The sequence below is a fragment of the Molossus molossus genome, unplaced genomic scaffold (assembly GCF_014108415.1).
Source record: "Molossus molossus isolate mMolMol1 unplaced genomic scaffold, mMolMol1.p scaffold_m16_p_22, whole genome shotgun sequence".
In the NCBI taxonomy this organism is placed as follows: Eukaryota; Metazoa; Chordata; class Mammalia; order Chiroptera; family Molossidae; genus Molossus; species Molossus molossus.
Window position 1 is genome coordinate 26,579,800 of NW_023425358.1, and position 17,036 is coordinate 26,596,835.

Below are 17,036 nucleotides of genomic sequence, written 5' to 3' on the forward strand. Positions count from 1 at the left end.
CCTTTGAACCTAGAACCAATCTAAAACAATAGAAAGTTACCAGTAACTTGTCTCTACTCACACCAGTGGTTCCCCCAGCTGGTTGCACATTTAATGCACCTGGGAGCTTAGGTAACCACTGATCCCCTCCAAGAACCTGATGGGACGTGCCTGGAGCTTGGTCTGGGCATCTGGATTTTATTTTATTTTTTAATGTTTTTATTGATTTTTTTTAGAGAGAGGGGAAGGGAGCGAGAGAAACATCCGTTGACTGCCTCCTGCACGCCCCCTACTGGGAATGGAGCCGCAGCAGCCCAGGCATGTGCCCTGACCTGGAATGGAACCGGACCTCTCAGTCCATGGGACTACCTCAATCCACTAAGCCACACCAGCCCCAGGGTTGTTGTTTATTTTAGGGTTTTTTTTGTTTTTTGTTTTTTAAGGCATCTGCATTTTTAAGACCTCCCCAGGTGATTTTCATGTGTAGTCAGGCTTATGTCCTCTTCCCCTATTGTATCCTCCCGATTTCCCCAACCCTCACTTTTATCCCCCTAGGAAACTACCCTGAATTTGGGGCAGTGAATTCAGGATTCTTTTACCCTTCCTCGTTTCCAGGACTAGCGACGTTTGCGATTGCTCTCCCGCCCACCACGAGGCGGCGCCAGAGAAAAAACACAGCCTCCTCTGTCTGCAGTGCTGGAGGCCGCTTGGCCCTCGGGGCGCTCCGTCGCCGGTCCGTCGCCCGGGCAACGAGCGGGGAAACGGCCGGCTTGGGGATTAGCGGGTTTAGTTGGGGCAGGCGGGAGCGCGGGCCTGGGGACTCTTCGGAAACTCCGGGGCGCAGAGAGACGTGAGTCGGAGCTTGGGCTCGGCCGGGAGCCGGCGTGGGGGGTCTGGACCCGCAGAGTCCGGCTGCGGTGGCCTCGCGCTGGCGGGCACCACGGCGGCGTCCGGGACGCGAGCGCAGGGCGCCCGGGGGTCGGCTCCCCGCGCTCATTCTGCTCCCTCCGCGCATTGGCCCCAGCACTTTCTTCTGTGACCCTTTCGTCATCTGTGTCTGTTGAGGCCGAGAGAGGGATGCGACTGGTTCAGGGAAGCAGCCCAGCTTGGTGGTGGCTGGTCCGGAACCGGAACTTTCCTGCCTGGCGCCAAGATTTATCCATCGGCCGCATACCAGGGCAGAGAGAAAACCTGTCCAGCCCAGTCTCAAGACGGAGGCTGTACATGGGCAGCCGCAGGCGAGACTTGGCCCCTAGGTGCAGATTATTCCCCTCGGGTATAGAGGAGTCTGCATTTGAGACTTGGCGCGGACTCAGGCCTTTTTGCTTGCTCAGCAGACTTTCCTTAAGTATTATGGTAGCCAAGCACCTTGAGACGCGCACATGGGGACAGCTGTTGGGTAAGGGAAAAGGTATCCGAGTGAGACTGCTCTCTGCTTTCAAGTCTCCATTTGAGTCCCCAGACTGCTCTGTGACCCTGTCTCTGGGTCGCAGTGTCTCCATCTGTAGGATGATGGGATCTGTCCCCCAGAACACTTCCACATGTGACACCTGGGCCAGGCCCCTCCCTGGGGGCTGACAAAGCCAGGGTATGTTGGTCCCAGCAGGCAGCCTCTTGCCCTGGTCTCAGACGGACAGAAATTAGGATCCCAAGTCTTTTATTTCCTCTTCCTTGCTTTGTGATCGTGGGCAAGTCGCTTTCCCTCTGTGAACTTAAGTTTCTTCCCCTCCTAAATAATGGGGGGATAGTAATGAAAAAGGTCACATATATCAAGAGCATAGACACGTTCCTTAAATTATTCGTCACTTTATGCAGGGCATTGCTAGGACTGTGCTTCCCTGTCTCTGACTACAGTGTTCTTGATGATGTCTGCCACGGCTGAGTGCAGTTCAGGCTTATGTAAATCTACAATTTGCAGCCCCGATGGCAAGTCATTAAAAAATGCTGATGCTGGGAGCCCACACTTTTGGGGTTTAATTGGTCTGGAGTGGGGCCTAGGCTCCATCGTGTGATTCCAGTGTGCAGCCAAGGGGTGAGGCTCACTCACTAAAGGGATGAGGCCGAGCTTGAGAGGGTTCCTAGGGCGGCAGCAAGCTCATTTTTCTACCACTGCTGTCCTTAGATGGCACTCCCCACGCTGCCCTCCTACTGGTGTAGCCGGAGGCTCCTGGATCAGCGGGTAGCACAACAGCGACACCGAGAACAGGAGGCCCGGCTTCGGCAGCAGTGGGATGAGAACAGCCGCTACTTCAGGATGTCTAACATCTGCAGCTCCAAACAGGCAGAGTGGAGTTCCAAGACCTCCTACCAGCGGAGGTAACTGCGGTGACGGACAGTGGATGGAGGTGGGCGGCCACTTGCTGGTCAGGGGATGTACCTTTAAGGACCTGGGAGACTATGGCCTGACAGCATGTTTTCTTGAGGGAGTTGCTGGACAGCATTGATTGCCTGGTGATGTTTTTCCAACTGAAAATTGAAAAAAAGATCAGCAAAGTAATACATTTGCACTAGAAAAAAAAAAAATCCAAAATGTGCTCTGGCCAGTGTGGCTCTGTTGGTTGAGCATTGTCCCATGGACCAAGAGGTCGCTGGTTCGATTCCTGGTCAGGTGCCCAGTGCCGGGCGTGTAGGTGGAAGCCAATCGATAGTTCTCTCTCTTCCTCTCCATTCCTCTCTTTCTAAAAATATAAATAAAAACATACATATTTTTTTTATCCTCACCCGAGGACATTTTTCCATTTTTTTTGTTCAGATAGAGCGGGAGGGAGAGAGAGGAAGAGAGGGAGAGAAAAACATCGATGTGAAAGGGACACATCGAGTGGCTGCCACCCGCACGACCAACTAGGGCCGGGGACAAACTGCAACCGAGGTACATGCCCTTAGCGGGAACCGAACCCGGGTCTCTCTGTACCGCAGGCCGACGCTCCAACCGCTGAGCCAAACCGGCCAGGGCAAAACATATTTTTTAAAAAGAAAAAAAAATGATAAGAAATGTATGTAGAATCTGGAAATTTCCTTGTAAACTCGCGTCCCCAGCCTGATTGCATATCCTCCTATACGTTTTCCTATTTGTGTTTTGTGTATGAATATATACACACACATCCACCCATTTTTATAAAAATACATGTAAAATTATGGAGGTTAAAATCAGAGACTTTGGAGTCAGACAGACCTAGATAGAAATCCTTACTATGTCGCTTACTGCTTGAATGAGACTCAGTTTCTTCATCATTGATGTAGTGCTGAAACAGGACCTGCTCTGTAGGATTTACGAGATGAACCATCCATGGTTTTACCTGGTACATGGTAATTGCTCAAATAATATTTGCTATTAATATTATCATGTGCATATATAAGCGTATTATGTTTTCTTATTGCAAAAACAAGATTCTGTTATGCATAGTGTTCTGTGACCTGCTCTGTTAACTTGGGCCGGAAGACCCCTTCCCATGTCACCATGTTATACGTACTTCAGCCTCTTTACCCATAGCAGAGTGCCCCATGTGGCTGTAGCACGACTGATTTATGTTGGGCTCCTCCTCACCCAGCATGCATGCCTACCAGCGTGAGAAGATGAAGGAGGAGAAGAGGAGGCATCTGGAGGCCAGACGGGAGAGACTCCAGCAGCTTCTGCTAGAGGAGCAGGACCTGCTGGCTAGGGAACTGGAGGAGCTGAGGCTGAGCATGAACTTGCGGGAAAAAAGAATCCGGGAGCAGCATGGGAATCTCAAGTCAGCCCGGGAAGAGCAAAGGAAACTGGTAAATTCTCACCGCCCTTAGGAGCATCCCCAGCCTGTCAGTGGTGCTAACGTGGGTCACCCCTGGGCGCTGTGGTCTGATGGGGTGGAAGGTAACTCCAGAGACAGCCAGGAGAGTGCTTACTCTAAGTTGTTCCTTGCTTGTGTGTTTTGCATGAGTCATCTTTGTTCTCCTTGGTCCTTTAAATCATTACATCTGAGTCCCTTTTTTTAAGTCCAGTTCTGTGGCCCCAGAAGGCCTGGGACTGGTGTATTTTATCTTCCAAAGTAGTTGTGTGGAGTGGGGAGCCCAATCTGTGTGTTTTGTTTTTTTTAATCCTCACTGCAGGATATTTTTCTATTGATTTTCAGATAGAGTGGGAGGGAGGGAGGCAGAGAGAGAGAGAAACATCAATGTGAGAGACACACATTGATTAGTTGCCTCCCGCACAACCCCAATCAGGGCTAGGGATTAAACTGCAACCAAGGTACTTGCCCTTGACTGGAACTGAACCCACGACTCTTTGGTCCTTAGGCTGATGCTCCAACCGCTGAGCCATACTGGCCAGGCCCAATTTGTGTTTTTAAGCCTGCTCTGTGTGTGTGTGTGTGTGGTTTTTTTTTTTATCCTCACCCGAGGACATTTTTCCATTTTTTTGTTTAGATAGAGTGGGAGGGAGAGAGAGAGAGAGAGAAACATCTACGTGAAAGGGACACATCGAGTGGCTGCCACCCGCACGACCAACCAGGGCCGGGGACAAACTGCAACCGAGGTACGTGCCCTTAGCGGGAACCGAACCCAGGTCTCTCCGGACCACAGGCCGGTGCTCTAATCACTGAGCCAAACCAGCCAGGGCAAGCCTGCTGTATATATTGAAGCAGATGGGTAGCATATGTAACATCAGATTCTGGGTCCACTCAGGTGTCTGGCTCCCGGAGCCCTGGGTGCAAGGCAAGGAGGTTTGAAGGGCGGTGCAGTGACAGCGTGCCAGTGGAGGCGCTCTGGTCTCAGCTGGCTTCCGGTGTGGCTGTCCGAAACGTGAGTGGATTTGGAACGCGACATCAGGCTTCCCTCTTTGTGTTTTCTTGACAGATTGCTGAACAACTTCTGTATGAACACTGGAAAAAGAATGACCCCAAACTTCGAGAGGTGAAAATCAAGGCGATCCTTCTGTTGATTTGTCTAAGTAGATGAAATCAAGTTTCCTGACTTGTTTTTGACTTGCATGTTGTGCTGGGTTGAGACAGGAGGACACACTCCAGCCGTCTGGTTCATTTGGTTGTTTAACCACTGTGTACTGAACACCTGTTGTAATGTCCACCTGTACAGGCGTGCAGACTAGAGGTGGTCCCCCATTCCTAGGGAGTTCCCAGTCTAGTTGGGGAAACAGGGTACAGCTTGTTACAGTGCAGGATGCCGGGTGCTGGGAGGAACTGGAAGGTGGGCCTCAGGGCCGTGCCCCCGCTCCGTGGAGATCAGGCGGGCGTCCCAGGGGAGTTGCTAGGGTGGAGGAGTTCAGAATGACAGAGTGTTGACTGGATGGTGGAGAGGTGAAGAAAGGACGTGCAGACTGAGGCAACTGTCTGAGGATGAGGCGTGAGTCAGACAGCTCGAGTCCAGGGAGCTACAAGGGGCTGGGGGGCTGGGCTGTCAGGGAGGGGGAGCCCCAAGAGCGGAGGCTGATAAGGCAGATGGGCCAGACCTCGGCAGCCTTGTGTGCTTTTCCTGGAGGCGTGGGGGCCGCCTGGGTGATAAGCAGGGGTGCAGTGGGATCCCAGCTGCATTTTGGGGAGTAGCAACTCTGGCAGCAATGTCGAGGTGGGTGGGAAGAGGTGATGCCAACTGGGGGGCTGCTCCAGCAGCCCAGGTGAGTGATGGCGAAGGCCTAAGCTGGCGTGGGACAAGAAAGGACAACCTAGGCTCTGGGGGAGGGAGAGGGGAGCATCTGTTCAGCAGAGTTCGGACTAGAGGGAAATAGTCTCATTACTAATCTCACCTTATCTCAACCAGCATTTTGTGTGTACATTTGGTGGTGTTAATTTTTTTTGGGGGGGTAATTTCTGTATTCATAATTACATATAGAAATTGCCAGTCACAGAGCAATGGAGCATCTCGGGGCTTTGGAGTATGCGCAGTTAGCACCAACTGTGGGAAGACATTGCTCCCTGGCTGCTGTCAACTTAGTGGGTCCTCCAAACTCATGTACTCAGAAAGGCTTATTCAGAACACTAAGTTAGTTGCAAATGTCCGTATTTGTAAGTTGAGAAAGAAAATTTAAAATTTTATAAATAATTTCCCAAATAAAACTTTTGGACAGAGCACTATAATTCATTTTCTGATCCAAAAGATTCTTTAAACCCAAATCTCTTATTAACCACCCAGACGTGTTGCCTGTGCTGGAGCATGCCACATGTTTCACAGCCGCTGCTTTGCGGAGGAAGGGGAGGGAGCGAGCAGAGGGTGGGGTCTGTCCCGCACCAGCTCCTGCTGCCCTGCGTCCTGGCATGCAGAAAGTGTCCTGTTTCTGCTGAAGTCCGGGGACTGGGAGAAAAGTTTCTGTTACTTTGTTTCAACTCCTGAGATTAGTTCAGAATCCCGGTCCTTTGGTTTTCTAATTGGCTTGCACTGGGGTCTTGGTGCGCTTCCTTACCAGCCCCCGGGCCACGCCCCCGGAGTCCTCCTAGAGGGAAGTCGGCACGGTTCGGGCATGGCACTGTGCTCCCAGCGGGTCTGTAGATGAACCCGGTCGGAAGTGGACGAGCTCCTTCTCATCCTCAGGTTGAATCGGACCTCCACAAGAAGCATGTGATAAACGCCTGGGAAACGCAGAAGGAAGAGAAAAAGCAGGTGTGGCGTCTGGCCCTGGAAGTAGTCCTGTGTGCTGCAGTGGGAGGCTGGCTCCGTGTCTTTGAGTTTGTTCCTTGTTTTCGGTGTTCATGACTCCAGTCTAGGGATAGACTCTAACGTGCTAGAATCCTGTGTGACCCTTCCCAGGTGACCAGGGCTGGCCAGTGGTGGGGACTGGGCATCCTGAAGGGCGTTTTGTTGCTGGTAGTCTCTCTGGATAGAACGTGCAGCATGACCTTGCTTACAGCTGCGCCTCTGGGGATAAAAGTCCACACCTCCACGAACCCATTGCTTTGCGTCTGGGTTCATTTTAGCAAGTATTTCATTGAGCCCCTCCTCAGGGCCATGCACTGTGCTGCGTGCTTCCCCAGCTTCGTCTTGGACGCATGGGGCGCTCCCACAGAGCACTGAGCCCTGGGTCACACGGTTGAGAGGAGGCCTGCTCGCGTGTAGACAAGTCGGGTGGGGACCAGGCCTGCGGCCAGCTGAGCGCCGCACCAGCCGGGGCTTTGCTGGCTGCGTGTTACAGACACTGATCTCGATTCATTCGGCCCCTGTAGCAAGAAGCCACGGAGGAGAAAGAGAAGAAACGGTATGAAAATGAGTATGAAACAGCCCGAAGGGAAGCGCTAGAGCGGATGAAAGCAGAAGAGGAGAGGAGGCAGCTGGAGGATAAACTCCAGGCTGAGGCGCTGCTCCAGCAGATGGAGGAGCTGAAGGTGAAGGAGATGGAGGTGAGGGCACACCACGGCCACATGGCCTCTCTGCTGCTTGGTACAAAATGGGCATTTCAGACGCTGCTCTAAAGAGATACTGGGGAGGTGAGTAAGAAATGCAGTGATGCTGGGTTCTCCCTTCTGACATTTGTAGCCATCTGTGGTTTTCCCATGCTCCCAGGTTGTATTGTGTGCCCACATTCTAGAATGGTAGCCATAAGGAGATAATGCCTGTTCTCTCAGATGTGATTTGGGACCTGCTGTCTGAGAGCCTCCTTAGAACTTGGAATTTTCAGCACTGAGTAGTCTTGACTGAGTCTGATGTTCTAGCACACAGCTGTCCCTGGCTAGCAGGTTTTGGGTCTCAAGGCACAAACCGTGAGGGTCTTTGGTCCAACAGGCTATCTTGAGAATATGGTGCAGTTCCCTGAGGGGGTGGGATCTTCCCATTCAGAGGAGGGAACTACCCCCTTCCCCAGGCGTGAAAGATTCAAAAACTAGATCTTAGTGCCCACTACTTAGCTAGGTGCTAAGCTCTGGGCTGGGTGCGAGAGATGCAGCCGTGAGCAAGGCCCACAGACCTGGCCCTCGCGGCGAAAGCAGTGTCAGAATCCTGTGTGACCCAGGTAGCGGAGGCAGATGGTGAGTCACAGTAAGGCGTGGACAGTGCAGGGTCCTATGGGAGCAAGGAGCCTGGGGCCCGTCCTTGTCCACAGTATTGGGAAAGGCTCTTGCAAGAATGGCTCATCTGGCCCAGCCGGTGTGGCTCAGTGGATTGAGCATCATCCTGTGGACTGAGAGGTCTCGGTTCAGTTCCGGTCAGGGCACATGCCTGGGGTGCAGACTCGATCCCCAGTGGGGGGCATGCAGGAGGCGGCCCATCGATGTTGCTCACATCGATATTTCTCTCTCTCTCCCCCTTCCTCCGTCTCTCAAAAAAAAAAAAAAAAAAAAAATCAATTAAAAAAAACCCAAACAGCCCTGGCCGGTTTGGCTCAGTGGTTGGAGTGTCAGCCTGCAGACCAGAGAGTCCCAGGTTCGGTTCCCGCTAAGGGCCACGTACCTCGGTTGCAGTTTGTCCCCGGCCCCTGTTGGGGTTGTGTGGGTAGCAGCCTGTCGATGTGTCTCTCTCATGTCAATGTTTCTCTCTCTCTCTTCCCCTCTCTCTCCCTCCTCCCCTCTCTCTCCCTCCTGCTTTATCTGAAGATAAATGCAGAAATGTCCTCGGGTGAGGATTAAAAAAAAAAAAGACAAAAAAAAACCCCATACATATTTAAGAAACGGCTCATCTGAGTTGGGATGAATGAGTGAGTTAAGCTGGCGCAAGGGGTTCAGAGCCCAGAGGTGGGAGGAGATGTGATGACCAAGTGGCCAGGCCAGCCCTTATTGCATAGGTCTGCAGAAACTGGGGATGGGGAATGCAGGAAGCTCTGATTCTCGTGATCTGAGTGGGGGTTACTGTCACTCTAACCACAGGCCACCAAACTGAAGAAGGAACAGGAGAATCTGTTGAAGCAGCGGTGGGAACTGGAGAGGCTGGAGGAAGAGAGGAAGCGGATGGCCGCCCTCCGGCAGAAGGCGGAACTGGGGTGCGTGGACAAGGGCTGCCCCGCCCCGCCCTCCCAAAGCCTCCCATTCTCACGCTTGCCTTGGTGTTCCGGAGCCAGACAGGGTACACCCTGTAGCAAGGAGCTGTCTAGCCTCCCTTGAATTCTTTACAAGACACTGAAGGCGAGCTATATTCTGTTCATTTTTAGACGCTTTTTGAGACATCAGTATAACGTGCAGCTCAATAGACGCACACAGCAGATCCAAGAGGAACTGGTGAGTCTGAAGAGACAGCCTGGCATCTCTTTCACCCTCTTCTGAAAAACATGTTTTCCGTTGCTCATTAACAACTGCGTCTGGTAAGAAGTAAAACGCCAAGTGAGATTTCCCCTGGCTCAGCCCCTGCAGTCTCCGCCCCTCCCCAGAGGGGTCCGTTTGGCATGAAGCCTTCTAGCTATATTTACACGTGCACTCATAGGGAAGCGGTGCTTTCAAAAAATGTGCTTGAAGTTGTACTCCTCAGCATATATCCAAACAGTAAATCTTACACTTTGTGGTCAGTCTGCTTAGACTGAGCTTGTTCTTCACTAGCTGCTTAGTGTTCATGTCAAGTGTTTAGACCTGGGGCGGCAGCGCCACGTGGCTTTTCCCCTGGGGACATCTTTCCCATCTCAAGGCTGCAGAGTTCCCTCCTTCTACGGTGTTCTGCTGCTAGATGTACATAATAGCTCTTTCCTACCATTGGGTGTTTGGGTTGTTCCGGGTTTTCCTCTTACATGACAGCTGCAGTGAGCATTTTGTGCATATGTCTCGGTAGTCTATGTTCTTAGAAGTGGAATTGCTTTCAAATTGTGTTCTAAAAAGCTGCGCTACCAGATGTGTCTGAGGCAGGGGCAGGCATGTGGTGGCAGAGGCGTCTCCCTTCAGGCAGAGAACAGCTCCTGGGCCTCTGCGGTGTCATTTTAAGCCATCCCACGTCTTCCCATCTCTGTGTGCAGAACATCTGGCAGTATCACCAGTGTCTGCTGTCAGTGCAGGGCCTGAGGAGAGGGGCTGGCAGGAGTGGAGGCGTGGCTGCCGAACGCTCCGCCCTGTGCCCACTGTGCTTCCTCTTCCTTCCTCTAGGAGGCAGACAAGCGCATCCTGCAGGCGCTCCTGGAGAAAGAGGAGGAGAACCAGCGCGTGCACTTGGCCCGCCGGGAGCAGGCCCTGGCCGACGTGGCGTGGATGAAGCAGGTCCTCGAGGAGCAGCTGCAGCTGGAGAGGGAGCGGGAGGCGGAGCTGCAGATGCTGTTGAGGTGAGAGGCGGCAACTGTGTGAGCTGGACACTCCTGGCTTCTGCTCTGGTACCTGGGGCCCCACAGGTCTCTGTGGGGGGGTCTGTCACTGAAACACTTGTCCCTGGTTACGTATCTGTCATTCATGAGGAGCACACCTCTGTTAGGACCTGACTTGTGGAGGTGTTTCCTTCAGGTTAAGATGGAAATCAGTAACTCAGCCATGGTTTACCAGACTAAGGAGCCGTGGGACCTTTTTGGTGATGAGGATGGGATCCGAAGTGACTACTAATGGCCTGTGGGCGCAGCCGATGTGATGCTGCTGAGCCCTTTGACTTCACTGTTCCTCTTGTCATTCCCGATGACCCAAGAGCTGTCTCCAGCAGAATGTGGAGAAATAATTCCCTTAAGTTGAGAATTATGAAGACACAGCCCGCTGGGTGCTCCGTGGATTGAGCGTCATCCCATGAGCTAAAAGGGCCCAGTTCGATTCCTGGTCAGGGCACATGCCCCGGTTGCAGGCTCGATCCCCAATAGGGAGCGTGCAAGAGGAAGCCCATCGGTATTTCTCTCTCACATTGATGGTTCTCTCTTTCCCTACCTCTCTCTATAAAAATAAATAAATAAATAAATGGATGGAAGGAAGGAAATCATTAGGGTTTAGAGTAAGGATCTGTTCATCTAAAACCTTAGACATTTGAAAGGAAAGTAGTATAAGTTGTGGAGATGTTGCATGCTTGTTAGGTCTATATAAATGGGTCCGGATCCTAAAAATTAACCTAGTAGATTGAAATAAAAAACAGGTAATATTTAGTAAGCACTTTCTGTATGCCAGATCCTCCAGCCAAGTGGCAGGTACTCGGGTCATGGAGACGCGAGGAAGTCCTGGTTGACCCAGGCAGGGGCGAGCTGGCAGGGAGCCAGGAGCGCGGCAGCTCGGCCCGGACAGTGCTGCTCCTCCCCAGTCTGACGGCTCGTCCACCTCCGTGTTTAACGGCCCGGGTGCGAGACATCAGAGAGCTTTTCATGAGGAGGTGGAGTGCTTAAAGGTCACTGAAAGTACTCACTGCAGAAACACTTGCTGTGGACTGTCCTTCGTCTGTTACAAGCTTGTGTGCCGCCTGGTGCTTTGGAGCCCTGTTGGTCCTGTAGTTTCTGGCTGCCATTGGTGGTGGTGAGCCTGCTGCCACTGTCTGTGTTTCCCTAGGGAGGAAGCCAAGGAGGTGTGGGAGAAGAGAGAGGCGGAGTGGGCCCGAGAGAGGAGTGCACGAGACAGACTGATGACCGAGGTAATCCCCGCTGTGATGGACGAGGCCGGGCTGGTCCCCGGGCGGGCGTCTGGGAATTAGTGACCCTGTACTGACCCTGCCACATGTTCTGGGAACAGAGTCTTCTCCGGTTATTTTATTTTATTTTTTTATCCTCACCCATTTTTTATTTCCATTTTTTGTTCAGATAAAGTGGGAGGGAGGGAGAGAGAGAAACATGGATGTGAGAGACACATTGAGTGGCTGCCACCCACACGACCCCAACTGGGGCAGGGGACAAACTGCAACTAAGGCACACGCCCCTAGCAGGAACCGAACCCAGGTCTCTCTGGACTGCAGACCGATGCTCTAACCGCTGAGCCAAACTGGCCTGGGCAAGTATTCCATTCTTTTTTTAGTTTTGAGCTAATATAGGAAACTGCAGTAAACATCGTGGAGTATGAAGCTTTTCCATACTTAGGGTTTTTTTCTTGGGGGGCATAACCAGAAGTGGACTAAAGAATGTGTTTTATTTGCCAGTGATTAAGTAACGTGTATAAGACATACACCAACTAAGAGGAAATATTTTGGGAAAAATGTCTTCATTTCTATGTATTGAAAGTTATCTTAAAGTGGTTTAAAAGGGAAATTATACTCTGTGCACATCAGTACACTGCATTTTGGAATCCATGGGAAATCGGATCCCAGTTGGTGCCATTTCACTTCTGTGAATACCAGATAGTCTCCAGCATCTTTTGATTTTCCTCATTTAAAATGTTCCTCTTTGGAACACTATGCAGCTGTAAGAAAGAAAGATCTCTTATCCCTTGAGATGACATGGAGGGACCTGGAGAATATTATGGTAAGTGAAATAAGCCAGAGAAAGACAAATATCACATGATCTCACTTATTTGTGGAATATAATGAACAAAATAATCTGATGAACAAAATAGACCAAGAGACATAGAAGTAGGGTACAGGCCCGGCCGGTGTGGCTTAGTGATTGAGCCTCGACCCACGCACTAAGAGGTCACTGGTTCAATTCCCAGTCAGGGCACATGCCCAGGTTGTGGGCCTGATCCCTAGTGGAGGGCACGCAGGAGGCGGACAACTGATGTTCTCGGGCATCGATGTTTCTGTCTTTCTCTCCCTCACGCTTTCTCTCTCTAACATCAATAAAGAAAATGAAAAAAGAAGTAGAGTATAGACGGACAAACCTCAGAAGAGGGGGGCAAGGGGGAGGGAAGAGATAAACCAAAGAACTTATATGCATGTATGCGTAACCAATGGACAAAGACAACAATGTTGGGGGGGTCAGGAGGAGGGTGTCAATGGGGGAAAAAGGAGAACACATTTGTAACAAAAATAAATAAAAAATATCTCTATATATTTTTAAAAAGGTAAAAAAATAAAATAAAACGTTCCTTATATGCCCTGGCCAGTTTGCTCAGCGGTCAGAGCGTCGGCCTGCGAACCAGAGAGTCGCAGGTTCGATTCCAGTCAAGGGCACGCACCTCGGTTGCAGTTTGATCCCTGGCCCTGGTCGGGTGGTGCAGGAGGAAACCAATTGATGTTGTCTGTTTTCTGTCTTCTGCTCCCCCTCCCTCCCTCCCACTCTATCTGAAAATCAATGGAAAAATATCCTTGAGTGAGGATTAAAAGTAATAATAAAATGTTCCTCCTCGTTGTAGCCACTTTATGTGTCCCCTCCAGAGACCTAACTGTTGTGTATGGCAAGTGGCTTCTAGACTTTTCTGGTTCCTGACTCCTGACCATGGTCTGGGCTGGCAGTAGGCTGTTACCCTGCTCTGTAGCCAGGTCTCAAACACAGCAGGCTTCTGTTTCTTGAGCAGTAAATCTAAATCCAAAAGCTTGGGAGGGATGGCCCAGACTCCACCTCTGGTCATTTGTGTGGCTTGTGGCTTCTTTTGTTTTTTTTCAATATGTTTTTAATTGATTTTTAGAGAGAAAGGAAGGGAGAGAGAGATAGAAACATTGATGTGAGAGAGAAACATGGGCTGCCTCCTGCACGTCCCCCACTGGGGATAGAGCCCTGACTGGGAATCAAACCAGGACCCCTTGGTCCATGGGATGATGCTCAATCCACTGAGCCACGCTGGCTGGGCATTATTTCTTTTTCCTAGAACCCTCTGGTAGGGAGTGAGATTCACTTGGTCGCTGTGTTTCTGTGCCCTGTGGAGGGTGTTCCATCCTGCCTCTTGAGCTCCTTGGTGTGCAACTGTGTCTCAGAAACACAGTCTGTGGGTGTTTTGTGTGTTAGGGCGTGGCTAGGCCGTGGGCCGTTGTTGGGACCGCTTCTGCAGTCGGCTGCCTTGGTCTGGCGCATGTAGGCCTCGGGCTGAGGATGAGGCTGGGTCTCCGTAGAGGTGCAGCTGCAGCCGGTCCGCAGCTGGCAGAACAAGTGTCTGTAGGGTCCAACTAAAACCTTCCCCTTTCCTTTCTGCTGAGCTAGGTCCTGACAGGGAGACAACAGCAGATACAAGAAAAGATTGAACAAAACCGGCGGGCGCAAGAGGAATCCCTAAGGCACAGGGAGCAACTTATTCAGAACCTCGAGGAGGCGAGAGAGTCGGCTCGTCGTAAGAAAGAGGAGAGTGAAGAACTGAAATCAGCCAGGAAACAGGAGCTGGAAGCCCAGGTGGGGCCAAGTCCTTGGCAGGAGGCAGCTCAGTACGGGGCTGGAGCTGCAGCCGTGGGGCCTGGGCTCACTTCCTCGGCCGGCGCCACTTACCTTGTCTGAAGCCCACGAGAGCTCAGTGCACCCCCTTCCGTTCCGCCCGAGACCCTGACCCTGATCGTAGTTCAGGCTCCGCTCCAGGTCTCGTGGGAGCCAGGCTCTCGTCACTGCTCACCATCTCTTCCCGTCTGTTTGGGAAAACCTTTCGTTGACTGGGCCACACTCTGTTGATTCAATTCAGTACCTAATAGTAACGGAAAATAACCCTCCAAACCCGTGGCCACGTCCAGAGCTCTTTGTAAGGTGCACGTTACCACCCACACCCTCGCCAGTACCAGATGCCTTCTCACTTAGCGGCTCTTCCCGTCACTGGTCCTTTCCCCCGACTCTCCCACTAGGTTTCCCTCAGGCTGCCCTCCTGGTCAGAGGCAGGGCTCTGCCCCGTGGCTGGTCTCAGGTGACTTCCTCTGTGTGCCCAGGTTGCAGAGCACCAGCTGCAGGCCTGGGAAGCGGACCGGCAAGAGGCGGAGGAGGAGGAGGCGGCGAGGCGGGCGGAGCAGCTCAGCAGCGCCCTGCTGCAGCAGGAGGCCAAGATGATGGCCAGGCAGGGGTACCGGCCCAAGGTAGGGACCTTGCAGTTGACAGGCCACTGCTGCCAGCCACTCCGCCTGGCCCTGCCCTCCCGGGACGGCGTGCAACCCTGTCCCCAGCTCTGCTTCCCAGCCAGCTCGGACTCCTTGCTCTTCTCTTGTATTTGTCCTTTTCTCTGTTAGTAGGGAGCCTTGACCCAGGGTCTGTTTCGGTGTTTGGCGGGGCCTCATACAGCCCTTGAGGTGATTTCACTTTGGTTCCTGTTGCTGCAACCCAAGGGCTGAGGTCCTGACTGCTAGGCTGTGTGCCTGTTGACCGTGTCTGGGGACAAACAGCAATCCAAGAAGAGCGTTGGCCACAGCTGCCGAGAGGTGCAGGTCGTGGTTCCAGGCCCCAACTGTCCAGACATCAAAGCCCCTCCCACTGTCTGACCCTGTCCCCCCTTCCGTCTCGCCCTGCCCCTCAGAGTACTTCAGTGCTGGGGGACGTGATGGGGCTGGCTGAGCCCAGCAGGCGTGTCCTCTCGGCTCCTCCTCCAGCAGGGCCACACAGGCGTCGACCGTGGCGCCCCTGCAGGTAGCCAGCTCGGGGAGAGCAGGTCCTACGCCTGCTGCAGTGTTAATGTAACTGGCTGGGTCTCGAGGTGCAGGGGACAGCATTTTAAACTTACTCGACCATGGATCAGTGAGCGTCTCAGGATTAGGGTGTCACAGAGCTCATGTGGAAATGACCCTTAGGGCCAGTACTTAAAAAAAAATCATCAAGTGCCTCATTTGTGGCTTAGGGTCAAAGCTTTTTCAGCAGCAAATGAAAACAGCCAGTTATACTGTGCTTTTAGCTCGTACTTAAAATGGATTACTTCCCAGTGCTCCTGAGAATGCTGATCTGATCAGTCTCGTGTTTGCTTTCTCTCCTCAGCCTTACGGACATCCCAAAATTGCTTGGAACTGACCTCCTTGGTACTGCGAGCCAGAGAACAAGGGTGCTGAGGCCGTGGGTGTGAAGCCGCCAGACAGTTCTGCAGTGCTCTGTTCTAGTGTTGGGGTCACCGGAAGCCCGTTCAGCCCATGAGCAGATGGCTCGAGGGTCTGGCCACTGAAGGTGTTGTGGGTGTGCAGCCCCCGGTAGGAGCCCCTTCCTGCCTCTCTCATTCAAGAAAGGGGCTGTTATAGTCCGGTGACAGTGCTGTCACAGTCTTGTAGTATATTTATAAATAATGTTACGACTCGAAATCCATGCTAGGAGTTGCAGACTGTGTCCCAGGACAGGATCCCTTGTCTCACCCGGAACTGTCAGCCTCCAGTGAAGCCTCCAGCCAGAGACATGGGAAGGTTTTAAGTTTTAAAGTTGCCATTTAAATGTAACTGTTTTGTTGAAGACAAACATGGGTAGGTCTTGGTGTAAGTTTATTTCAGGGTTTAGTAATTTAATGGTCCCAAAAGGATCACATCTTGTTTTCTGAAGAAAACAATTATGAACCCTTGAGACAGTCTGACGTGGTCCAGGGATGCTTCCCGGAAAGGGTAAGAAATGAGTGTCCTCCGTTAGGAAGCATTTTGGTAGAATTTCCAGAGCATTGGGGGTGGGTAGTGATCCCAACATCTATGTTACTGAGCCTCAAGAAGTCTCTTGGACGCTCACCTTTTGGTATGACACTTTGGACATCCAGCGTCTTGGGAAGGTCTCAGCTATATGCAGTCTTCTGGGATTTGTGTGCCCAGGAAAAGGGACAGTGACCCTGAAGAAACTAGATCAGACTCAGCCGCAGACCAGCCATAAATTTCTCTTCCCACTGTTACACCCATGTGCCATAGTTCTAGATTAATCTCTACAAATAACCACAAGAAGTTCCTTGCAGCAGCAATATTTTTATGACTTACATTTTGTTTTCATATTCTTTCTGTAAAGTTTCAGTTTTCATGATACTGTGTTCAAGACTACATATCTCAGTGAGTGACAGCTCGTTACAGTTCCAGCTTATTAAAGACCAGAGTTGGTCTAGATGCTGGGTCTCGGGGCTGCATCGCCTTCCACCCCCACCGTGCTGGGAACCAGACGAAGCTGCAGACTGCACCCTTAATCTGCTTTCCATTTCCTTGTTTTGAATTTCTTTGCATAAGATTCCCTGAGCACCACTTTCATTGTGCATGCTCATGTTTATTTCCGTTTCAGACGCTCAGTAATTGTGAAATAAAGTTCTGGTTTGACTGCCTCACTTCCAGGCTTTGTTACTGTTGCTTTTACTAATTGCTGCAAAGTGGGTTGTGTAGAAGGATAGGTTTTTACGTATTTAACCCACATCTGTCGGTTTGGACGTTCTGTAGGACTGGTTACTTCCTAGATTATATTCGTTTTTCTTGTAGAAGGCGTGTTGTCTCCCCTCGTTTCCACTGGA

General features: G+C 51.6%; 1 protein-coding gene across 1 annotated transcript; it reads left to right on the top strand.

Annotated features, from left to right (window-relative positions):
• Positions 1-774: 774 nt before the first annotated feature.
• On the top strand, positions 775-16,836 carry LOC118640196 (trichoplein keratin filament binding). Its single transcript, XM_036277083.1, has 13 exons — positions 775-829; positions 2,102-2,295; positions 3,528-3,738; positions 4,810-4,866; positions 6,496-6,564; positions 7,125-7,298; positions 8,757-8,869; positions 9,038-9,104; positions 9,954-10,126; positions 11,313-11,394; positions 13,826-14,011; positions 14,530-14,673; positions 15,560-16,836. The coding sequence occupies exons 2-13, from the start codon at positions 2,102-2,104 to the stop codon at positions 15,590-15,592; spliced, it is 1,503 nt and encodes a 500-aa protein (XP_036132976.1). The 5' UTR covers positions 775-829; the 3' UTR covers positions 15,593-16,836.
• The last annotated feature ends 200 nt before the right edge of the window (positions 16,837-17,036 follow it).